The following is a 25,956-nucleotide window of genomic DNA, read 5'->3' as shown; positions in this document are numbered from 1 at the left end:
ATCTGTACTGAGTCAACTTACACAGAGGTCGAATCTCAGTTAACCTTCAAGCAACTTGAGGGCAGGGAGGGGCAATTCAATCTTAGTTTCCAGTGCTTTCCTAGTACCCAGGACCTGGCAAGCATCACTAAATACCAGCAGGACAGCTGCAACCAGAGGAGGTGGGGGTTGGGGGCACAATGAATTCTTACCCAGACGCCTAGAAGCATCTTCCCTGAGGCGCTCTCGGAGCCCGAAAGGAGGCGGGGAGCGGGGAGCAGCCCAGCGCGCGCTTGGAAGGCCGAGGTGCGTGCGGGCTGTCCCCAGGGCGAAGGCCCGGAGTCCGACGAGAGGCGCGGCCGGGCCGTTCTCCTCGTGACTCCTCCCCCCCCCCCCAACTTCAGCCACTGCTAGTCAGGTGATTCCGGGCACGTGATACGTACCACTTACCCTGCTGCCCCGGAGTGGCAGCCAGCCCAGCCAATAAGAAGCCGAAGCTTGGTGGCAGTCCAATCGGAGCTGGGTTCGGGGGCGGGCCCTTCGGCGGCTGCTGCCGGGGGCGGCGGCAACGGAGGCGGCCTAAGGAGGCGGCGGCCTAACCTGGCCTGGCCTGTCAGGGCGCGGGCAGCGGTGGTCCAGCACCATGTCCCTGCAGTACGGGGCGGAGGAGACGCCCCTGGCCGGCAGTTACGGTGCAGCTGACTCGTTCCCCAAGGACTTCGGCTACGGCGTGGAGGAGGAGGAAGAGGAGGCGGCGGCGGGTGGCGGCGGAGGCGCGGGGGCTGGCGGCGGCTGCGGCCCGGGCGGCGCTGACAGCTCCAAGCCAAGGATCCTGCTTATGGGGCTACGGCGCAGCGGCAAGTCCTCCATTCAGAAGGTGAGCACCCCGTACCGGGCCTGCTGCCCTTGGTCTTGCTCGGCCCTCGGTGCTCAGGTGGCGGCTGCCCCGGAGGCCCGAGAGGGTGGCGGCCTGGCGCTGCGTCCCGGGGCACTGTCCACACCTGTGAGCGCGGAGCCTGGGCGCAGTTCGCCCATGGTCCCCGACCTGGGCCTCCACGTTCGACTTCCTCGGCCGAGGGCCGAGCGGAGCAAGGAGGCGACGCTGGCTGGAGGGAGGAGGCAGGTGCCGGTCACCGCCCTAGAACTCCTCCCTTCTGGTAGCTGCCCTTGTGGCGTTGACGAAACCGACCCGTCGTCCCCGGTTCTCACGTGGAGAACTTGGTGAGCGTGCTGTCCCGCCGCATCTCTCTTGAGTGACTGGAGTTTTCAGGGATCCCCTCCCAAGCTCCGGAACTTAGCGGCGCTAGAAAGTGTTGTGGCAAAGACACTGGGTATCTCAGTATTTTGTTGTCAGTCTGTTGGAGACTTCTGTAACATTTATTTTTTTGGGGGGGAGGTGTCCTATCACTGCATCTACTTTATTTAGAACTTGTAGCCCTGTGTTTGCAGTTACTGGTGACAGTCCCCTGTCACAACTATCTTTGGAGATTGTTTTACAGGCAGACAGACATCAGTGTATTTGTTTTCACTTGGGTCTGTCTTGAACGAATAGAATGCCTAGGGCTTTTTATTTTGAGTGAATAGGGAAATAGAGTCAGGATTAACTTCTTTCAGTCAGCCATCCACATTACAAACAGAGCAAACTTCTAGTAAAACTAGGGTCACAGACAATCAGGCTTTCCCCATTTTCACTCTGAAGCAAAGGTCTATCCAAAAAGAAATATCTGGTATTTTGTAGAGGTGGTGTTTTTAAAAGGCAACAGTGCTGCCCCCCCCCCACCTCCTGCACTTGCTGGTCTACTGTTTTGTTTTCTCATGTCTGTGTCAAAGTTAGACTTTTGCGGGGAGTGCTTAGGCTAGGTAAGCAAACTTGTGAGGGCTTTTTCTCTCTTCCAAGTTAACACTGAGAGACAAGTTTGCTGTATGTTAGGATTGTATCAAGCAAGCCTTAAAAGCTACATGTCCAGCCCAGCTGTTGTTTTTGTTTTTGTTTTGTTTTGTTTCCTGTATCCCAGGCTGGCCTAGAACTCAATTTGTCGCTAAGGCTGACTTCTGATCCTGAGTCTACCTCCTTAAGTGCTGAGATTTCAGGTGTGAGCTATCAGGTTGGCTTTACTTGGTGCAGGTGCTGGAAGCCAGGGTGTTATGCATGATAGCCAGGCAGTGATTTACACCTCTGGCTCCTGCTGTGATGATTGGCAATTTATTGTCTTTACCAGTTCTTGTCTCAAGGAGCTGCCTCTTCCCTCCTCCCACAGGCCTCCCTACTTCTCACTCTGGACAGTTTTACTTACTCAGGATTCACTCTATAGTCTTTTCCTTATTGTTCCTAAGAGCCTGAGGTAGGCATTTGTGTTATCTTTGAATGAACACAAAGTCTCAAACATTACCTAGAATAGTTTCATGATCTCAAAGCAGGTCTTGACAAGTTTAAATCTTTGATCGCAATTGTAATGTTGGTGCCATGGGATTTCTAATACAACTTGTGTAGTTAAATAGTCTCGAAGTTGTCTCTGTTTCTCCTCACAGGTGGTGTTTCATAAGATGTCACCCAATGAGACTCTCTTTTTGGAAAGTACCAACAAGATTTATAAAGACGACATTTCCAACAGCTCCTTTGTGAACTTCCAGATTTGGGATTTTCCTGGGCAGATGGACTTCTTCGACCCAACCTTTGACTACGAAATGATCTTCAGGGGCACAGGAGCACTGATATATGTCATCGATGCACAGGTAGTTAGGCACCGTAGTGTGTACTCCTCTCTGGTGGCAAAAAGATGGAGAAACAGAGGAAATTTGTCTGTCTGTCTCTTTTGTCATGTGCTTGAAGCTACTCTTTCCAGTAGATCTCCTTCTACTGTCTGCACCTGATTCCAGACTCTCAGATGTTTAGGAGAGGCCATTTACACTTCTTGTGTCCCAGTTAATGGACACTTACCATCGGCTTTCTAGTTTTATTGATTAATGGTAGATATTGCTGTACTTTATTAACTATTATAATGGTCACCCTACCCGTTGAGGTATCCCACCGATGGCCACAATATCAGGAAGGACATGAGAAATGAGTCCATTATACCTTTCCTGATTTGTTTGTTGAATGTAATCTAGAAAGACAGTGAGGCCCCACTGTGTGGTAGGTAGTCAGATGGATGGCCTCTGTCCCAGCCTCTAGCTTACCTTTGTAAGCCGAAGCATTAGGAAAGCTCTCTGAATGGTGCCAACTTGGTAGTGAGTGCTTTCCCGTACACAGTCTGATTTGCTCTCCAGAGTATTGTGTGGGTAGTTATTCCCATTTACAGATACTTGACTCAAGATCAAGCTTTAAGCAACTTGCTTCGAGCCACACACCTGATAAATAGCAGAGCTGGGATTACTTTAACAGTTCTTTTAGGAAGGAATGTGCATTTTGGCTTTTTTTCCTTAATAGTAAAATTTAAAATTCAGGCATTGGTCTTTGATTTTCTGTGTTAAGAGACTGAAGAACTATTTACTAGTTATATGTCAGTATATCTGAATATTTATGAATAATTAAAATAACTATTTTCTGTGGTTGGGGAAAGAGGTGGTTTGAAGCTTTCTTAACTTGTTACTTGTGTTTTATAAGATTTCTTGTTAAAAACATCTTGTTCTGACTTTCAGGATGACTACATGGAGGCTCTAACTCGACTTCACATCACTGTTTCTAAGGCCTACAAAGTTAACCCAGACATGAATTTTGAGGTTTTTATTCACAAAGTTGATGGTCTGTCTGATGATCACAAAATAGAAACACAGAGGGACATTCATCAAAGGGCCAATGATGACCTTGCAGATGCTGGGCTGGAAAAGCTCCATCTTAGGTAACAACATGAGTGTTTGATATGAGAGCCCTAAGTGTATTCCATCTGTCCTCACACACCCAGATCTCTGATGCCATGCTTTTCTAAGTTCTTTCAGAGTTTTGATCTCTTCTTTGTTGACAGCTAAGCTGTTTTGTAAGCCTTGTATTACTGAGAGTTACTTTTCCCCTTTTTCATTTTCTTGATGATTGAAGTCATGTGAAGTGTTTCCATTGGCGTTCTTGCACACTCCTCTCAAGGGACTGTTTCTTCATGGTATGAGTCTGCTTTCAGACTTTTCCTCTCTGGGTTTCTTCACTTTTTAACCCCTATTGGCTTTGTGTAAGAAATCTGCCTTTTTTTTTTTTTTTTTTTTTTTGTGAAAGTTGAGTATAGGTCTTAAAGGTGTATACTTTAAACTCTGGACTAACTCTAATATATCTTAGCTTTTAAGAGTTTATACTTCTTAGAAACTCTGAAGTTAGATTTGCCTTCTGCATTTACATAGCGTTGCTGTTGAGTTTGAAGGACTGCTGGTTTACAGTTAAATATTAACTTACCTTAAAGAACACATACTGATTTGGATTGATAGTTATGTGTTTTGTGTATTTGTATTCTAAAAGTATATGAGGAATGTTATTGTATATCTTTTGTGATAATAGGAAGAAATGAGTTTTTATAAGTACTAAGAGGATGTCATTTGATCATAAAAACAGCTCAAAGGGGAAGCAGAGAAGAGATGTGCATGTAATTTCCTTACCCTTGGTCTGTTACAAAAACTTCCTTTTATACTTAAAGTCAGTTGTCCGATCCCTAAGGTTTCCCGGGCTGTAGAATTTTTCAGATAGTTTCTAGAAAACATTGTATGGGAAATCTCATTGATCCTCTTGGATTAAAATTTTAAAACACGAATAGTTCATGTTTTAAAAAAAACTTGAGAAAGTTGAATCATTATAAGAGTTGTACATGGTATGTGGTACTTTAGTAATACTAGCACTCAGGAGGCAGTCAGGAGGGTAGTTGTAAATTTGAAGTTACCTAACCAAGGCTACTTAGTAAGATCCTGTCTTAAAAAACAGAAGTAAATAAATGTTTATAAGAGAAAGTAAAAGTACCATCCCATAAAATCCCTCAATCTTAAGGATCTGTTAATATTTTTTGCCACAGTTTTTAAACATGCTTCCTTGTACTGGTGAGGAACCATTATGATTTTCTTTTTCTTTTTTTTTTTTTTTTTTTGGTTTGGTTTTTTGAGACAGGGTTTCTCTGTGTAGCCCTGGCTGTTCTGGAACTCACTTTGTAGACCAGGCTGGCCTCGAACTCAGAAATCCGCCTGCCTCTGCCTCCCAAGTGCTGGGATTAAAGGCATGCGCCACCACCGCCCGGCCCATTATGATTTTCTAATTCCCTGTTTGTTGAGCACTTCAGGACATTTCATGGTTTCCCTATACTCAGAAAGGCCCTAAACTAAGCTTGCTACCCTCAGTAGAGGTTTGCATCAAGCTTTTACTACGTATGTTCATTGAGGATTGAACCAGGACCTTTTAGTCTCTGCAAGCATTCTACCCTTGAGCTACCCCCAGCACATCCCAACCTCTCTTTAGTACCAGCATGGTGAGGTGCAGGAACTCGGCTTAGGAACATGCTCTGCGCCTTGGGGGTTCTGTCTGTCCCCATTCATCTCCAGTCCTGAAGACCCTAACCTTGCTGAAGTTTTTGCCTAAAGGAAACACTGAAATGTCCCTTCCTTGCTAGTGTCAGGAGTCATGTAGCCTTACCTGCCATGATACCCTCACCTCTAGAATAGAGCTCCTACTTGATTAGGTTCTTAATTCACTTCCTTGAAATTTTCTTAAAATCACCTGTAAAGTATAAACACAGTTTCTAATTTCTGATGTGGTAATTTGTACATAAAATATATCATGGATACAACTAAATGATGAGAAAAATGTCCTCAATGAAAAAAGCATATAGAATTGTCCACAGTATTTAAGGATCCCCTTTCTAAAATGTGTGTTTTGTTAAATCTACATTTGATTTCACTGTAATCCATTTAGAGATCAACTCCTGCTCTTTATATGTCTTCATCCTCAGGCTAATTGCCTAATCCTACTCACCTGCATAGTTATTTATTCAGAAGAGGTCAAGGGGTTAGGGTGTTGGGTGTCGGGTGTAGTATGTGACTAAACTTTTTACTCAGTAAACTCTCATGAACACAGTTGAAGGCAGTGGGCTTGCAGTTGTGAGGGAGATGACAAAGCTGTTTTCCTCCTGGGGCTTACAATTGAGGAGGACACAGCTCATAAGAAATGTGTGGTGGAATTTTAAGTACTTACCAATACTGTGAAGAACAAAATGGCAGAAGGGTAGCAGGTACACATTTACTGTTTACATAGATGATCAGGAAGGAACAGAGCCTCACTATATAGCCCTGGAGCTCTCCTATGTAGACCAGGCTGGCCTCAAACTCACAGGATTCACCTGCCTCTTTCTAGGTGCTGGAATTAAATGTTTACACCACTGTGACTGGCAGGAAAGGACTTTTTGGGGTGGCATTTTAGTAGAATGTGAATAACATTTCATAAATTCCATATTACTCTGCTGAGTGTGGTGACAAAATCCTGTAATCCTAGCTTTACTCAGGGGAGTGGAAACTTGAGGATTAGAAATTCAGGGTCATCCTCCACTCTATAGTGAGTTTGAGGCCAGGCTGGGCTCCATACTACTGTGTCTAAAAAGAAACCCAAAATAAAACAAATGACCATGTGTCTACCTTGAATTTTGATCTTGACTTTTTTTTCTCAGTTTTGTGCTTGGGAAGTAAGCTTTAAAGGGTAGTTTGCCTATGTTACCCTTTGTGTTTCTCTCTTGAAGAGCCTTCCTGGATGCTCCCTCAGTTGCCCTCTTATATAATATAGCAAATGCACAACCGGACTGGGCAATGGTCTTACAATCAGAAATGATGTGGGTAGTAGACAGGATACATCTGAATGTTAAGAACTTTGAAATTTAAGAGATAATGAGAGTAGTTACTGAACTTCTTTTATGAATAACCATCCTGTGTTGTATTTTTTTCAGTTTTTATTTGACTAGCATCTATGACCATTCAATATTTGAAGCCTTCAGTAAGGTGGTACAGAAACTCATTCCACAACTGCCCACTTTGGAAAACCTATTAAATATCTTTATATCAGTAAGTAAATTATTTACTTTGATTTAATTTCTAATTCTGCTGTTGTTAAATGTGTTTGTATTTAATTCTCCCAAAAGGAAGACTTCAACTAAAGATCAGTGATTCAACATGAAAGATAAAGAGCATAAAGTGTAGCTTGAGATGTTGTATTCTGATTGTGTGTGTGTGTTTTAGGTAAAGTTCCCCAAACTTCCTTAATTATAAGCATCTTCATGAAGGTTGGGTAGAGTACTGCTTAGCATATGAAAGGCCTTAGAACCAGTTTTTATCAACACACACACACACACACACACACACACACACACACACAAGTAATAATAAATCTTGCAAAGTGGTGGTACACACATGTAATTCTATCACATAAGAAGAAGAGACAGAAGGATTGCAAATTAAGTCATCCTCATCCTAAGACTACCTAGTAAGGCCCTATCTAAAGTCCCCCAACGAAGCATTTTTTATTTTGGGGGTCTAATTGCATACTTAAAAGTGATACGAAGAGTTGGGGGTCAAGTTCAGTGGTAAAGTATTTATTGAACCCTGCATTCAGTATCCCAGAACTATAAAAAAATAAAAACAAACCATAGGAAAATTACTTCCAAAATTAAGATTGTTTTTCAGTAATTTAAGGTCTTTGAAAAATTGTAAATTGTGATTCCTAAAAGAAACACTTACCCAATTTTGTTTTTCCCAAGAATTCAGGTATTGAAAAAGCTTTTCTCTTTGATGTTGTCAGCAAAATCTACATTGCAACAGACAGCTCCCCTGTGGATATGCAGTCTTACGAACTTTGCTGTGACATGATTGATGTTGTAATTGATGTGTCTTGTATATATGGGTAAGTGCTTATATATTTCTGCAAGATCCTAGACAGGTGGAAAACTTACCTAATTCTAATTCTTACCTCTGGCTTTTACTGAATGAAATGAGAATCTTTTTTTTTTTTTTTTTGTTTTTGGTTTTTCTTTCTCTCTCTCTTTTTTTTTTTTTTTTTGGTTTTTCAAGACAGGGTTTCTCTGTGTAGCCCTGTCCTGGAACTCACTCTGTAGACCAGGCTAGCCTTGAACTTTCGAACTCAGAAATCCGCCTGCCTCTGCCTCTGCCTCCCAAGTGCTGGGATTAAAGGTGTGCGCCACCTCCACCCGGCTGAAAATCTTTTCTTATTTTTGAAATTACGTTTGTGTACTGCTGTGCATGTGAGTACAAGTGTGTGGGTGTGCATGCCATTCCACCTCTGTGGTCAGAGGACAGCTTTTGGGAGTCAATTCTTCCACTGTGTGGGTCTGGACCATTACTCAGGTCAGGCTTGGTAACAAGTGCCCTTATTCTCTCAGCCTTGTTACCAGCCCGAAGTGGGACTGTTTAGATCATGTGTGTCACCTTAGAACATGATTATCTCTGTGAGCTGGACCTTCAGACAGGATAGCAGAGAACACTTGGAAAGTCTTTCTTTCTGTACTTGGAAGAGTTTATATTATCTTCTGTCTCATGGGACTTGGCAAGGTTTAAACAAAAGAACCTAACTAGATTAATTTATTTAAAATGATCTGGGGACCAGTGTGGAGGCAAAGGCACAGATCTCTGAGCTTAAGGCCAGCCTAATCTACATAGTGAGTTCCAGGCTATCCAGGCTACAAAATGATACCATGTCTCAAACTGTTTCCAAGATGGTCTGAACAGCCAGGTGAGGTTGCTCATCTATAGAATCTCAGCACGTAGTAGGAGGGTCAGAAATCATGCCCAGTCTAATCAAACAACAATAAGTAAGGCACACTAAAAATGTCTGAGTAAATGCTACTGCCTAATTGAATGAGGCATTTTCATGGAATGAGGGACTTTTTGTTTTTTTATTTATTTGGGTTTTATTATGTAGTCTTGGCTGGCTCTCTATGAAGACCTGGCTGGCCTTGACTAATAGAGATTCTCCTACCTCTACCTTCTGAGTGCTAGGACTAAAGGTGTGTGCCCCACAGCTGGTAGAATGGGGGATTCTTTTTGTTGTTGTTGTTGTTGTTGCTTTTTTTAAAAATAGTGATGATTTATTTTTATTTTATGTTCTTTGGTATTTTCTCTCTGTGAATGTCTGTGTGAGCTCAGGTGTCATATCTCTTGATCTGGGGTTTTCAGGCAGGTATGAACTGCTATGTGGGTACTAGGAATTAAACCCACCTCCTCTGGAAGAGCAGCCAGTGCTCTTAACCATTGAGCTATCTCTTCAGCCCAAATGAGGGATTCTTGATCTTGCAGTGTAATTAAAAAAAAAAAAATCAGAATTTTTAATTGGGGTATGATGGATAATCCAAATTATTGAGAGGCAAAGGTAGTCAGAGTTCCAGGACAGCCAGAGTTACATCATTAATGAGACCCTGTTATAATGAGACCCTGTCTCAAACAATCAGAATTTTAGTTATTAGAAAGATTACACATAAAATATTTGACAAATACATGAGTTTCTGCAGTAAGTCTCTCAAATATAGGATCTTACCATATGAACATTCCTTAAACTATGTAGAAATTTATAAAATACCAAAACCCAAAAGATTTTGTAGACTAGACCAGAGGAAGAATGAAAACTCTGTGGCCAGTAACACTTTCTGTAACCTCTTGCCTAGTCCTCATCCTTCCATGTATCAAGACCAGAATACCCAGGGTGCTTTTAGCCTGTGTGCTTCCTACCGCCCCCGCCCCCTCTGTCTGTGTGCCTGCTCTGTCAGTGCCCTCCTTCAGCTCCCTGTGAGTAGAATACCTTACCTTACTTTGTCTTGTCTATTTCTGTTTGCTCTCAGTGATTACTTCTGTACTTTGTTGTACTATCTCCTGTAGAAAAATGAGATGATCTGTTCCTCAATAAACTCTTGGGTTTTCTGTTCTTAAAAGTAGGTCAATAGAACACATTGCTTTAAAGAAAGGAAAAAGCTAATTAAAAGTTTATAAGCCAGTTTCACATTTTTCAAACTGTCATTTATTTTGTGTGTTTATCCTCCATGGTGCTCATGTGAAGATCAGACAACTTTCAGGACTGTGTTCTCACCTCTGCCTTGTTGAGACAGTCTCACTTGTTTCTTGTCTGGACTCCAGGCTCACTGGCCCTGCTGTGCTGAGCCTCCTATCTCCATCTTTGCAAGTGCATCCTGCAGCTGTGATGTCAGGCTTTGCAGCCAGTGGTTTATAAGCTGAGACCTCTCTCTGGCTCTGTCACTTGGTTTTTGTACCTTTAAAAAAAAAACAAAACTAGTATCAGTTTGTTTATTGTAGATCTTTCATTTGTAGGCTAAGTCAATACAGATAAATATGAGGGAAGGTTTGAAGTTGCTGTGTTCCATGAATCCCACATCAGCATGAAAGTGGGGATGAGGGAATGTGCAGGATATTGCCCCGTCATAGGACTAGTGTATCTGGTTGGTGTTTGGTATGTGCTTTATCTGAGGGTATCTGCTACAAGGTTTTCTTTGAGAATTTCAGCAGTAACCAGGTTCCCTTCCCTTTCACCTGAATCCATTTAGGGCATGTTGCTTCTGACTGTTTCCTCTTGGCTATGACCTTCTTGCTTTTGCTTGGCTTTATTTTGACTAAAGGTTAGATAAAAGTTAGATAAAGATACTTGCTTTGGAGTTTGTTTGTTTTTTTTTTTTTTTTTTAATGAGGGTCTCAAGTAGTCCAGGTTAGCCTTAAATTTGATATATGATTACGGATATCTCACCACACTCAGTTTTATATATGGTCCTGGGATGGAGCCAGCTACACCCCCAATTCAAGCACCTTAAAATCTTGCATAAAGAGTTTTGACCCAAAACAAAACAAACAAAAAACCCGAGTCCAATTTTTACAGTCATTAGTATATTTTATTTCTTAACTTTATTAACCATCAAAATCTGTCTTATCTCCATGCATGAATAGCTATCGAGATGTCTCTCTTGTTCTTTCTGCCCCTTATAGTCTTGCATTTGCTAAAAGCAAGTGTTTAACAGAGCTGTGTCCCTAGCCAAGAATGTGCCTTTAACGTTTTTTTTTAATTAAAAATGTGTGTTTTGTGTGTGTATGTGTATAAGAGAGGGAGAAGAATGGAGGGAGTGAGTGTGTGCGTGTGTGTGCGTGTGTGTACGAGTGTATGAGTGTACAGGGGCTGTGAGTACCATGTATACATATGGAGGCCAAAGGACAAATTTTTTTCACTTCTTGCTTTTACTTTTATGTAGGTTCTGGGGGTTGAACTCTGCTCATCAAGCTTGCATGACATGGTATTCTCATGTCTCATGTTAGTATATGACTTGAGATCATGTAGCTCAACACTAGAAACTGCAGCTGTTTACAGCTGCTGGCTGTGGGTCCAGCCGTAGAAGTTCATATACATCTGTGTTACTTGTCAGCTGGTGCCTGCTCTCACTTCCTGTGTGGCATAGAATAGGATCTCCTTGACCTCTGGCTATCAGCTGACAGACAGCTCAGAGCACTTGCATTTCCTCTTCTTCCATCAGGAGGAAGCTGTTTTCTTTTATACTCTTAAAGCATATGGTTTACTCTTCCCTACTGCTATGATATTGAAAACTGCTTGGGATTGAGTTAAAACCCTAGTTTGAGGGTTTGAGTCCACATCTTGCCAGACATCTTTTTACTTTTTATAAGTTAGAGTTTTATGCCTTTAAAATTGGCATAATTCAGAGGCAGGCGGATTTCTGAGTTCGAGGCCAGCCTGGTTTACCGAGTGAGTTCCAGGACAGCCAGAGCCACACAGAGAAACCCTGTCTCGAAAAAAAGAAAAAAAAAGAAAAACAAAACACCTTTCCTTTAGGGGCTGGAGAGATGGCTCAGGGGTTAAGAGCACTAGCTGCTCTTCCAGTAGGTCATGAGTTCAATTCCCAGCAACCACATGGTGGCTCACAACCATCTGTAATTGGATCCAATGCTCTCTTCACATAAAATAAATAAATAAATAAATAAATCTTTAAAAAAAAATTGGCATAATTCTCTTATTCGTATATAGATTACTATGTTTTACTCTCTTGCCTTCATATCCCCCAAAGTTAAGTAGTTAAACAGGTTAATAGTAACAATTCTCTGGCTTGTTGTAATGATCAAATTAATATATGAAAAGGTAAGCTGTAAGATTTAGGGCTGTTTAAAAAATAAGCTCTCTGTCATGAAAATCATACATGAGATGGTAAAGACAAAGCAGGAGGGAACACTGTTTTTTACCAGATGCCTATTGTAGCATTTCCTTCTTAGTATGTTTCCTTTACTTTTTTCTTTCTTTCTTTCTTTCTTTTTTTTTTTTTGTTTGTTTGTTTTTCGAGACAGGGTTTCTCTGTGTAGTCCTGTCTGTCCTGGAACTCACTCTGTAGACCAGGCTAGCCTCGAAATCAGAAATCCACCTGCCTCTGCCTCCCAAGTGTACTTTTTTCTTTAAGCAGTTTTTTTAAAAATACTTTTTCTCTGTCTTTAAGACAGTCTCACTTTAGGCCAGGCTGTCCATTCCCATCCCTCAGACTCTTGAGTGCTTGTGTCTTTCACCTTGATTTGGAAGGCAAATACTTCTTTAAGATTTATTTTGTGTGTTATGAATATGTGTCTGTGTGCCTGCATGAGTTTATGTGCACTGTGTATATGTAAGCCCTCGGAGGTCGAGAGCATAGCAGATTTATGAAATTGGGATGACAGAGTTCTGAGCTGTCTTAATGTGTGCAGGGAACCAAGTGTGGATCCTCTAGAGGAGCAGTAAATGCTTTTTAGCCAGTGGTCCATCTTCTCAGCCCCCAAACATCTCTACTAAAGAGGCAGTTTTGGCAACTCTTAATTCCTAGCAGGTGCAGTCCTTGGCATGCTATGGTACCACATGCAGAAGTTAGAGAACAACTTGTGAGAGTCATTGCTATGTCTCAACTTGGGGAGTCAACTCCTTTACCTGACAAGCTACCTTGTCAGTACTCAAACTCTTTAAAAGTTGCTGATTTTTATCATAGTTCCTATCTTTCTCTGGCTGGGATTGATCTTGGATAGATTTTTATGAATTTTCTTTATTCCATTCATTCATTTATTTATAAGGAAAGAACAAAAGGTATCTGAGAAAAGTGTAGTTAGTTTGGCATGTAGAATATACCCCGCAGTAGCTGGCTGAGACTGGTCATGTAGCTCGAGGGAAGTGGGGAGAGTCGGCCCTCAGAGCACAGTCTGGGCAGGTGAGTGGCCTGGCCAGCATGACGTTGGCAGTGTCTGTGGTTCAGAGCTACATCATTGTTACCTTTGTCTCTCAGTGGTTGGTTACAGTAGTAGACATGCAGAGCTTTACTGTTAACAGAAGCTCCTGGATTGTGTTCTTTGTGAGTCTTACCCTAAATGATGACTGTCCCAGTATATTTCAGGCAGTATTATTCCTTCTCAGAAGATGTTTGGGGATCAGGGTGGAAAGGTGTGCTCCTGTACAAAATGCCAAGTTGAGAAACTTGTAATAAATGGTGCTTTCTTTTAAAATAGATTAAAGGAAGATGGAAGTGGAAGTGCTTATGACAAAGAATCGATGGCCATTATCAAGCTGAATAATACAACTGTCCTTTATTTAAAGGAAGTCACTAAATTTTTGGCACTGGTTTGCATTCTTAGGGAAGAGAGCTTTGAACGAAAAGGTAATGAAGTTTTCTTTAAAAGCTGCTCGTATTTATTATTGTTTCCATTTTATTCCTTTTTTATTTTGTGTGTGTGAGCATGTGCTCAGGTATGTGTGCACATGTGCGACTGAGTGTCTGTGTACCACATGACTGCAGTGCCAGTGGAGGCCAGCAGAAGGCATGGATCTTCTCGAACTGGAGTTCTAGGGTGTTGTGAGTTATCATTAAAAAGGAAAAAAAAAGCTAGGCAGTGGTGGCTCATACTTTTAATTCCAGCATGTGGGAGGCAGAGGCAGGTGGATCTCTGTAAGTTCGAGGCCAGCCTGGTCTGCAGAGAACAGCCAGGGCTACACAGAGAAACGCTGATTGGAAAGCAAAAACAACAAAAAAAGACTTACTTATTTTATATGTGTGTGTACCTCCACATGGGTGCAGGAGCCTGAGAAGGTCAGAAGAAGGCATTGGATCCCTGGAACAGGAGAGGTGCTCATGAGCTGCCACTGGGTTCTGGGAACCAAACCTGGGTCCTCTGCAAGAGCAGCCAGCAAACACCCTTAATTGTTGAACAATTTCTCTAGCCTTCAAAGAGTTCTTTCTCCCTCCCTCCCTCCCTCCCTCCCTCTTTCTCTCTCTCTCTCTCTCTCTCTCTCTCTCTCTCTCTCTCTTTCTTTCTTTCTTTCTTTCTTTCTTTCTAATTTTTGTTATTTTATGTGTTATGAGTTCTTTGCTTGCATGTGTGTCTGTGTACTATTTTATGTAGGTCCCATAGAAGCCTGAAGAAGGTGTCAGATGCCCTGAACTGGAGTTGTGGATGGTTGTGAGCTACCATGTGTGGGCTGGAAATCAAATCATGGTCCTCTGGAAGAGAAGTCACAACTCTTAACCACTGAGCCATGTCTCTAGTCTAAAGAGCTGTTCTGTTGTTGTTGTTTGGTATTGAGACAGGGTCTTCTGGAGCCTGCGACTGTCAGTCCTTCCTTGATCACAGCTTTCTTCTCTGGTTCACCTTGAATATTTTTCTGACTCCTGTTTCCTTCTGGCTAGTTTTCTTTTTCCAAATCCCATGTTCTTTAGAGTCAAACTTTCTGCTTACTTCTTACTTGTGATGTCAGCTCCTCCAGTTGATGGCTTGGACATTTGCTCTCTCCTACTGTGGGTCCCAGGGGCTGACCTTAGGTTACTACACTTACACGGGAAGGGCTTTCATTCATTAAGCTGGCTCTCCTCAGTCCTTGTTCATGACTTGGGTTAATCAGTTTGTGACTGGAAGCTTACACCTACAACTCTTTCTAGAGCTCATGTTCTACCACCATATTTGGAGCCCTTAGTGAGAGAGACATCCTCACTTCAGTATTCACTGCTGTTCTGGCCACTGTGGGCAAGTACTATTGATTGATGATGATACCTCCCACCCCCCCAAACGGTTAAAAATCTTTTCCACTCTGACTCTTGCCTACCCTGCTTCTGTTACAAGTTATGCTGGTTTTCTTGTGTTTAAACCTTGATGTCTTACGGTAATTGATGTTTTTAAGATATCTTTGTATATTGGTCCATAGATGGGATTTCATTTTCTCCTGGTTTCATTCTTTTTGTTGTTCACATTGAAATTTTTTTTTTTTTTTATCAATTCTTATCATTTGTTCCCAGAAACTATTCCTTATGGTTCCTTTCCATTTCTACCTTTAAGGACTCTCCTAGGTACTGCAAGAGCCTGCAGCAGAATACTAGGACTGATGCATAGACCTCTACTGTGTGCCATGTCTTGGCGTACACAGCAGACAACCAGAGGCCCTGTCTCAAGGTAGAAGTTGAGGCAGAAGAGAATACACATGCAAAGTTGTCTCTGGTCACACATATGATGTGGCAAGTATATACCTTCTCTCTGCACACATTCACACAGTCACATGTGCACACATTCACACACTCACATGTGCACACATGTGCACAGATAAAAAAAATCCCATTCTTCTGCCTGAGCTTCAAAAGAAATGCTTCATATACACATACTTTTTTTTTTTTTTTTGAGACAGGGTTTCTCTGTATAGCCCTGGCTGTCCTGGAACTCACTCTGTAGACCAGGCTGGCCTCGAACTCTCGAACTCAGAAATCCGCCTGCCTCTGCCTCCCAAGTGCTGGGATTAAAGGCGTGTGCCACCACCGCCCGGCCCACATAAATTTTCATATTAAATAAAATACGTGTAATTTATTTTTGACCTTAAGAATCAGTGTGGAGTCTGGAGAGGTAGATCAGTGATGTTAAGATTCCCGCTCTTCCAGATGACTGTAGCAGTCATGTGAGGTGGCACACAGCCATCTGTAACTGTAGCTCCTGGGTCTGATACCTCCTAGCCTCTATAGGCACCTCACCATGTGTACAAACCCACATACACAGATGCATGGAGTTAACAACAGTGCTGCTATGACATACAACTGCAGATGTGTGTATATTTCTCTTGGTTTACATGCTTTTTTCTGTGTTATGTGTTTTATTTTTCCTATGCATAGTTTACTCCTTTGCTTCATACCTACCCATAAATAATGTTGTGCAAATGATACTGAATTGAAGTTAGTTTTTGCAACATGTATTTTTCTTCTTGTTCAGGGTTATTTTTGAGATTTTTCCCACTGCTGTGTATGGGTTGTATATTGAACTTTGTTTTTGTTGCTGACATTCAGATATTTTTAAAGGTGTAATTAATTTTGTGACAAATACCAATGAATAAGCTGTGTATAAAGGCTCATGTCTTTAGTGCCAACACTTGAAAGTGTTTGAGGCCATCTAGGTGTTTCAGAGTCTGTTGCTATGACCAAACACCATGATCATGAGCAACTTCGGCAGAAAAAAGAGTTTCAGCTTACAGTGCCAATTATAGTCCATCATTGAGGGACATCAGGGGAGGGACTCAAAGGGACAAGATCTTGGAAGCAGGAGCTGATGCAGAGGCCATAGAGAGGTGCTGTTTATGTTCTTGTTCTCCATGGTTTGTTCAGCCTGCTTTCTTATAGAACCCAGGACCACCTTGCCCAGGATTGGTACCACCCACAAAGGCTGGGCCCTCCCTGTATCAATCATCAATGAAGAAAGTGCTCTATACACTTGCCTTTTGGCTAATCCTATGGTGGCATTTTCTTGTTAAGATTCCTTTTTTCCAGATAACCTACCTTGTGTCAAGTTGACATGAAACTAGCCTAGCACACTAGGATTGCAAACCAAGATACCATCTCAAGACAAGACAAAGTGGGCTGGAGATGTGGCTCCATTGTCAGAGTTCCTGTGTAGCATGCAGGAGGCTCTGGGTTCACAGTCCCTAGCACCACATAAACTGGGTATGATAGCACACACCTACACACACCTGTAATTCCAGCCTTGGGAGGTGGAGGCAGGATCAGGAGTTTAAGATCATCCTTGGCTACCTAATGGGTTTGAGGCCAGACTGGGGTGCATGAGAGAGACTGCCTCAAAAATGAGCACACATCAGCAAATCCCAAACCAAAGCCATTGCCTGTGAACGTCTCATCTGTCTCTAGGGTGAGCATGTGAGAATGGGTTGTACACATGCATTAATACAAGAATCTTCCAGGTGGCTCTACAGTCTTCACTCATAGCATTGTGAGAATGTTCTCATCTTGTGTCTCTTTGAGAATGCTTGATACTGTTGGATTCTCATAGTCTCAGTCTGTAGGTGTGAAATGGTATCTCATTTTTGCATATTTAATTGCTAATTAAGGCAGATACTTTTATAGCAAAGCACTTATTCATGGACATTCAGGTTTTTTTGGTAACTTGTTTTTGTTTTTATAATTTCAGTACATTTACTTTGTGTGTATGTGTGCACATGTACTAAAGTGCAAGGATTTATTGAAGTCTAGCAGTATACCTAAAGTTCAGCCTCATCCCTGAAGTTTCTATTGCCAGCTTGCCCTGCCTGCATTTAGCCCTCCCTTCTGTAGACTTCTATTACATTTGTAGTTAGTTGGCGGATTATTTTGATTTGTTGTATTTTGGCTTTCTGCCCCAGCTAGCATATGCTTGAAAATGTGGACCTGATGCTGCTGCTTTTGACACATTACATCCGCTCTCATGCTGTTAATAAGTCTTCAGTGACTTATCTAGTCTGCTATACCTTACTGAATGAGAGGTCACATAATGATTCGGTAGGCCACACGTTGCTTTTGATGTCTGATGTGGTCAAGTGCAGGTAGGGTGACGGTCTTGCTATGCCAGCAGGTATAGATGATGGTTCTTAGGATTGAAGAGCTTGTTTCCAGCTTGGGCATTTCATAATTTTAAGCCAAGTGGCTGTATCCATCTCAGGGGAGGCTAGGAAATGGAATTTTTAAAGCTCAATCTCAGTTGCTCATTCAGAATTGGGGTTCCATATATAAAGAAGAAGGGGGAAAATGGCAACCCACCCTTCCTGTCATAAGAGGAACCTTTGTTCACCCAAAGTCTCAAGTGGATGTTCAGTCCCTAAAACAGAGAGTAACTCTCCCCTCTCACAGTTGGGTGGAGGCTGCTGGAGCCCTGCTGAGTTTGTACCAGTGCTGCCTGTCTGCTTCCTGCAGACCTCAGTAGCTGCTCTGCAGGGCCATTGGTAGCAGAAAGAATGCTACCCTGACATCAGGGTTTATTAACACATTCCTCTTCACACTTGATTTGTTAGATTGCCAGTCCTCGCTGTTCACTTTGCCCTAGAGGTAACAGTGTTAGCTGCTGGATTCTTGGCTTTACCATGATTGCAATGTGGAGAATTTCAGAGAGTGGGGAGCTTCACAGTTGACATTTAAACAGGCTGGTTCTCTCTCTTGTAGGTTTGATAGACTACAACTTCCACTGTTTCCGAAAAGCTATCCATGAGGTGTTTGAGGTGGGTGTGACTTCTCACAGAAGCTGCAGTCATCAGACCAGTGCTCCAAGCCTGAAAGCCTTGGCACACAATGGCACACCTCGGAATGCCATCTAGTCTGAATCTCAATGGTGGAGGCTCAGTGCTGGCTTACTCCTCACTCCAGGGTCAGATGCCATGTGCAGCAGGACACGAGAGCTGCTGCCTATGGGAATCTGGAGATCATGATGGAGCTTCTCTTTTGATGAAAGCCCCTCAGCCGGCTGTGTGCAGCTGAAGCTATCTAAATACATCGCAGAAGAATTACAGAGACCTCGGAACTCAGTGTGTCTTTTCTTCTCTTTTGAGTCCTACTTTAAATAGTTGGAATATTTTGGACCTGGAGATGATAACCAGGTATCTTTCTTTACCAGTGAATGTTGCTGTCAATTCCAGCCTAAAACAGTAGGAAACTGAGTTTTATATGCTTCCCCTAGGCCTTCACTTGAGTAGTGTCTAAAGAATTGCTTTGCTTACGTTTTAACACTGCCTTTCAGAGCTCAGATCTCACTGTACCTCTAAGACCTTGGAAGTGCATTAGCTTGCTGACTCAAAAGACAAAGTAAAGGACGTTTCTGTATTTGTTCTGAAGAAAAGAGGAAGTTTCTGTGCGGCATCAGGGTAAGCCAGCCTCGGCAAGGGCCACATCAGTTCCCTGGCTGTGTTGAAAAACTTTGAAACACAAGTGATTTTCCACACCTGTGGTTCGGGTAGCAGATGGACGTGTTCTCCTCACCTGATCATGATCATGCACAGTGTAACAAAGGGAACTTAGGACGGAAACGCTTTCCCCACAGTCCCCCCACAGTGAAGGGACAAACTCATTATGTCACTGAAGTACTTTGCTCACTTTTCTTTAATCTTGATGCCATGGTTTTTATTCTATGCTGTGTAGGCTCTTTAAGAATTGTTTTTGACCACAGATGACCCTAAGGCTCTGGTGGACTGTCCTCTGGGGGTTGGAGGAAGCATGCGGTGGTACAACGAGTGCTACTTTAATACTCTGCGGTCTTCTGGCACCAAGTGTCAGCTGTGGTATTTTCCTTTGCCTGAGATATGAATTCATAATTGTTCTCTGTTGTTCATGGCTGATACCCCTTCCATTGATTTAGGCTTTCACATTTTCTGTATTACACTTGCCCAGTAGTCACATTCCAAAGCCACTGGGCCCCCTGAGTGCATCAGTGCCGCTGGTGAGTGAAATGTACTCAGGTCTGTAACCTATCGGTGAGACTTGGAGTGCTTCCTGCAGATGACTGACTGTTGAGTATTTACAAGGACCATGGTGATATCCAAAGGAAAAATGCTTTTATATTTATAGATTATTTCATTGAACTATATGTAAAATGGGTTTCAATAAATGTATTTACTCCAAAGCCAGTGTTTGTTGTGTGATGTGTAGAGTGGTTGTGGTTCTCTCACTATTCCTCCATCTTTTGCTGCTGTGTGCAGTCACCATTCCTTCTGCTTAGCATGTCTGCATTTGTGTTGAGATCATTTTCATGGCCCATTTCTGCTATGGAGTAGGAGGTGGGGGCTCAGGTGAGAACATGTTTGGATTTGCGGTTTTATGTTAACAGACCTTACTGGTGGTGGGGAGCATCCACAGCCTGGCATGACTTGTACATTGTATCCAGGCAGAAGAATAAGGAGGCTGAGGTGGAACAGGAGGAGAGCATGGTAAGTGAGCTGACTCAGTTGGTGAAAGAGCTTGTCACCAAGCCTGGGGACCTAAGTTTAATCCCTAGGATCTGAATGGTGAAAGGCAAGAACAGACCCTGCAAGTTGTCTTCTGACTTCCACACATACACTGGTTGCCCCTACTCCCTAACCATGTAAAAGAGCCCCTAAAATCATGGTACCAAGTTTCCTATGCACTCAATATTAACCTTTGGACTTCAGTGTTTACATTAGGTTGAGTTTAAACTGAAGAACTAGTCATTAACTAGAGGAGGTATTGTTTGAAGGTTGTTTCATTTCATAATCGGACTACTTTAGAGGTGAAACTCTGAAATAGAAATGACAGAAGCTGTTTGAAAAAGATCTATTAAGTGTATCTAATTGTTCCCTGTATGTTTTCACACGATGGAACCAGGTCAGAATGGATAAAGAGCCTTGCTGAGAGCTGCAGACAGGATGGTATGTATGTACCTTAAACTTCAAGCCAAGGATGTTCTCAGGCTGAAGCAACATCTGTAGAGCTGTACCATGGGTAAACCGAGGTAGCCAAGCATCACACATGTGATTGATGGCAGAGGAGGGCATGCATTCCAGCCTAACACCTATACTCCTAATTTGCCTCCTGCTTCAGAACCAGGCTTGGGGATGCTGCTTCAAGATTTGCATAGCACAGCTGTCGGGACATACACCTGTAACCTTAGCTACTCAGAGTCAGTGCAGAAGGGCCACTTAAGCCAGTTACTCCCCCAGCTGTGAGATGACTTTAAAAAAAATGCAACCAAACAACAAAAACAAAACATGAGTATAATGTAAAGCTCAAGAGGCAGGAGAATCAATGCATAGTACGTAGAACTAGTACACAGTTCTAGGTCAGCCTGAGTTACAGAGTGGAGACCTTGTCTTAAAAAAACTAATACATGTTTCAGAGGGACTCAATCTGACAAAATTATACCCTGACAAAATAAGTACAGGGAGGATTAAGAAAGACAAAAAGCCAGGTAGTGGTGGCGGCACACACCTTTAATCCCAGCAGATTGAGAGACAGAGGCAGGTGGGTCTCTGAGTTCAAGGCCAGCCTGGTCTACAGAGTGAGTTCCAGGATGGCCAGGGCTACACAGGGAAACCCTATCTTGAAAAAAACCCAATCAAACAAGTGGAAATAGTGGAAAAGAAATGGTGTGGAGAAGAAAGTCTTCAGGAAGGTTTACCCAGAATGTGTGTGCCCAGTGGGAGTTTATCCACAGTACCTCAGAGCTGGGAAGGTTTGCCAAGTACCTCTGCAGTTTAAGAACTGTTAGCTAGTTCTCCAAGCACTGCCTTTCTATGCTCCACATTGATAGGTGCACACAGGTATACATGCTCTACATGGTCATACACAGACCAAACGAGTTACAGATGTATCTTGCACACAGATGCATACATTATAAATGTATATAAGATATGCATGTGTTTTGCACACACGTGCATATCTATCAATATCACTTATGACTTGATTTTACACTTGAGCTCTGTTCTTGTACAGAGAAGCGTGATTTAAAAGATAGAATCATTCTCAAGCCTTATTGGGAAAAGCACTGTGATTCATAGACTTTGGTAAGGTTCTCTGTCCTTTCCTTGTTTTGCTTTGACCAGCTTGTATTGAATGCACAGAGATCTGCTTGCCTATGTCTCCCAAATGCTGGTGTATTTCTCTTAATAAGGCAGCTTCTCTGAGCTGCCTCACCAGAATTACAAGACACCCAAGGACATGAGGACCAACTACTATCAATTGTCTTAAGTGGTTTATATTGCAATCCTCAGAATGTGATACAGCTACGCCATTTCTGTTGTGCAGATGGGGAAACTGAGACACAGAGAAGGTAAGTTGAAATGGAGTTAGAATTGGAACTCAATTTGTTTGGAGTCTCAATCCTTGCACTAACACTTGATCTTGCTGGCTTAGGAGGGAGGGTTTGTTCAAGTGTGTAGGGCAGAAAATGATTCTACAGTTAAATCTGGAAGCATGCACCCTGTCATCAGTTGGACTTTTTACAGTCAGACACTGAAGGATCGGAGGAAACCCGAAATAAAGAAACCTGCTTATCTTGGAGCATATTTCATATGCCTGTTTACTTGACTCTTTAGGAGATACCTATAAAGCAGGGTGTAAACAACACACAAAGCCACACTGAAACATTTTGGTGGGATTAGAATTTGGTAGTTCTATACCTTATAGGTAATAATGGGATGGACTTATTTGGCTAGCCTTTTCTCGGCATGCCCACGTTGGAGAACAGCTTTTGCATGTGTGAACTGCCTCACACCCTGGCTTTGCTATGAAAGCAGGCTTGGTGCTGGTTTGGGCAGTAATAATAGCATGCCTAGTTTTTTTGTTTGTCATGTCTAGTGCCTCAGCATTTGGCCTCTAGATGGCGCTGTTGCACTACATTAGGGCATAGTTTCTTGGCTCTGCACATTTGCTCAGTTCTGAAAGTTTTTATTGTCTGTACCATTCAAGGGCTCACCTAGCTTAGAGACTCACAGGTTTTCTAAAGTTGTCCCTCTAGAAAAGTATTCACGAATTATCTGAGAAATTTTACTGGAAATGGAGTGGTTTGCAACTTTTTTTTTTTTTAACAAGGGTTGGCTAGGATCCCAACAGATTGTGTGTTGAGTTACAATGGGTCCTTAAGAACATAGCTCTCTTCGAATTCCCATAGAGACCAGGACCTTCTGCTCCCTAAGCCGTTTGTTGTAGATATGTTCTGAGTGCCCTTAAAGACTCCCATGGGAGGAAATGTTGTACATTTAAGGTAAAATGCCAGCTTTCATCACTTTCCTTTGCCTGAAATGAGTTTTATTGAAATTATTTCACACTTGAACTTGAGAGATAAGAATTCTGTAAAGGAAAAAAGCCCAGCATCACATGATCCTCCAGCTGCATCTCTGCTGTGGCTTTGCTTTAATGCAAAAGGAGATACATCAATGCACCTCCAGATCTGTTTAAAATGTAACTCATAATATTGCATAAGCAATATTAAATGCAACAGGACAGACACAGACATGAATAAAAGTAGAAGGGGGCCTAACTGGAAAAAGGAAGGGGTTCAGAGGGGACATGAACAAAATACATTATATATATACACATATATATGTATATATATGAATGTGTATATATGCTAATTATATTTTATATATTTTATGTATATAAATAATTATTATTTTTGGCAATTACAAAGGACAGAATGAGAACCTGAATGATAGGAAACCCCCACCCGACCACTTCAAACCGCAGCTCCTACAGTGTCACAACTTTCCACGGAAGTTTCTTACACTTAAGAAAGTATCATCTGGGGCTGGAGAGATGGCTCAGTGGTTAAGAGCACTGACTGCACTTCCAGAGGTCCTGAGTTCAAATCCCAGCAACCACATGGTGACTCACAACCATCTGTAATGAAATCTGATGCCCTCTTCTGGTGTCTGAAGACAGCTACAATGTATTCATATATAATAAGTAAATAAATCTTTAAAAAAAAAAAAAAAAAAAAAAAAAAAGAAAGTATCATCTGAGCTGCAATGACCAAATGTCAGGACAGCATCTGGGCGATAACTGACTGAGTTTCTTATAACATCCTATATAATGGACCGAAGTGTGGTCTATAAAAACAATATTAATATTCTGCAATGTTCTTTTTCTGTTCATTTACGTTAAAATTATCAATTTATTTTGTGTATGTCCCTGAGCGTGGGTATGTGCATCACGTATGTGTACGAGTCTGAGGTCAGGAAAGGTGTCAGATCCCCCAGAATGCATTAGATAGATGGTTGAGAGGTACCATTTGGGTGCTGGGAAACTCAACCTTGGTCCTCTCTGCAAGAGCAGTAAGTGCTCTTAACTGTTGAGCCATTTCTCCATCTCCTTGCGTTCCTCTCCAAACCAGGCTCATGCGGTTTGGGTAAGTTGCATCATCTCTTTCCATGTCCTCTCCTGTCTCCATCCAGGTTGGCACGCACACTTTGCATTCCAAGTAATGAGTCGGCTCAGAAGAGAATGTTAATTTATTTGAGCAGGTGAGGCCTATATTATTCCAAAATTCAGTGCTGGAATGTCATGTATAGAGATTTTTGTTCCTGAAAAGACCCTGGCCTGGTAGCTTTGGGGGACGGACAGAGAAATAGCCCAGAGCTCTACCAGCCCTTTCCCTAGTACTGTCTTGTGTTTGGAAATGGAGCGGTTTGTAATTTCCATGCACAGAAGCTGTTTTTGTGCTCCACCGTTGCTCTTTCTGGGTTAATGTTTAAGACCGAGCTCTTGGACTCTGTGTCTCTACTATGTGCCCCTCTGGTAGTCTCTTGGGAGAAATGGGATAACTGAGAAACTCAGGCTGTTTGGCAAAATGGGACTCAAGTGGGGCTTGGGCTAGACATGTCCTCTGACAACCAGAGGGATGGGAAGGAGGCTGGACTCGAGGATGGGCTGTTGGACTGAACAGGGCACGTGCAGGGTGGGCTTAGGGAGGACCATGCTCAACTGGTTGGAGAAGTATAGCTGATATGGTGTTAGGACACTCTTGGCAGACAGAGAAGGAAATCAAATGCCTGAGAAGGAATGTTTACCAGCAAGGTTTAGTGTTCAAAACTGGGGGAGGGTGAGAACAAATAACAGCCCTTAATTTGCCTAGGGATACTAGTGACCTTGATGGTCCTTCCAGCTGGAGACCTGGGCTGCTTTACACCTCTGCAGGTCTCTGACTCATCTCTTCCAATGTATCATGGGGTCATGAGTTATTTATTTTTGACTTTTTTCAGATCCAAGAAAATGGTCAGAAAGATGCTTGTTGGCATAGTATCTTTCTCTCCCCAAGTCTTCCCCTGGACCCAGTCTAGCCTCAGTGCTCCTTTCCTAGGTAATTTTTTTAGATTACTTTCTTTTATTAACAATTACATAGTTGTGATGGAGAAATAGCTGAGTTGATAGAGCGCTGGCCTAGTGTGCGTGAGGCCCTGGATTCTGCTTCTTAGTATCATAGAAAACTGGGTGTGGTGGTGTACATCTGAAATCTCACCAGGAAGGAGGCAGAGGCAGGTGGATCTCCAAGTTCAAGGCCAGCCTGGTCTACACAATGAGTTCCAGGACAACTGGGGCTACATAGTGATATCCTGTCTCCCGGTGGGGGAAAAATCCACGCTAGATTCTAATGACAGTCACACTGTATTTATTATTATAAGAAATACTGTTGAGAGCTCAACTCACACCGCTTCTCTACTCCATCCAGCTGAAACTTGTTAGGGTCTAGATTACAGATGGGAGAACTAAGGTGCCTACAGAAAGGAATTTTTAAGACTGTATTTCCGTGTGTGTGTGTGTGTGTGTGTGTGTGTGTATGTGTATCTGTGTGTGTCTGTGTGTGTCTGTGTGTGTATGAATGTGTGTCTGTGTGTGTACGTATCTGTGTGTCTGTTTGTATATGTGTGTGTGTGTCAGTGTGTGTGTGTGTGTTTAAACATGATCTCATGTATCCCCCTTAGTGCTGAGATAACAGGTATGTGCTGTTCATATTGCTACCAACCAGTTTCATATTGCTAGCTGTTTCTTTTCCTTTTTTCTATATTGGTAGTTGTATTAGTAGAGATTAGGTGTGAAGTCTCATCTCTCTAAAGCCAGAGCAAAGTTCTGCCTTCTTGGTGGCAGAAGGGCTACATGTGGCTGCAGAAGAGTGCATCTTAGAACTCTCTGAGAGGGCTGCATCACCCAGAGCCCAGTACCTGGTCAACAGACAAGCTCTCCCTTTGTGGTCATCAAGGATGTTCTCAACCTAGCTGGT

The 25,956-nt window shown here is 42.5% G+C and overlaps 1 protein-coding gene across 1 annotated transcript; it reads left to right on the top strand.

Annotated features, from left to right (window-relative positions):
* Positions 1-521: 521 nt before the first annotated feature.
* Positions 522-19,848, top strand: Rragc (Ras related GTP binding C). Its single transcript, XM_028790114.1, has 7 exons — positions 522-856; positions 2,509-2,712; positions 3,619-3,818; positions 6,876-6,990; positions 7,683-7,825; positions 13,456-13,604; positions 18,399-19,848. The coding sequence occupies exons 1-7, from the start codon at positions 623-625 to the stop codon at positions 18,548-18,550; spliced, it is 1,197 nt and encodes a 398-aa protein (XP_028645947.1). The 5' UTR covers positions 522-622; the 3' UTR covers positions 18,551-19,848.
* The last annotated feature ends 6,108 nt before the right edge of the window (positions 19,849-25,956 follow it).

This window comes from Grammomys surdaster, unplaced genomic scaffold (assembly GCF_004785775.1).
Source record: "Grammomys surdaster isolate TR1022 unplaced genomic scaffold, NIH_TR_1.0 125863, whole genome shotgun sequence".
NCBI classification, from domain to species: domain Eukaryota; kingdom Metazoa; phylum Chordata; class Mammalia; order Rodentia; family Muridae; genus Grammomys; species Grammomys surdaster.
Note: the sequence above shows the minus strand (reverse complement) of the source record. Positions and strands in the feature narration are given on the sequence as shown.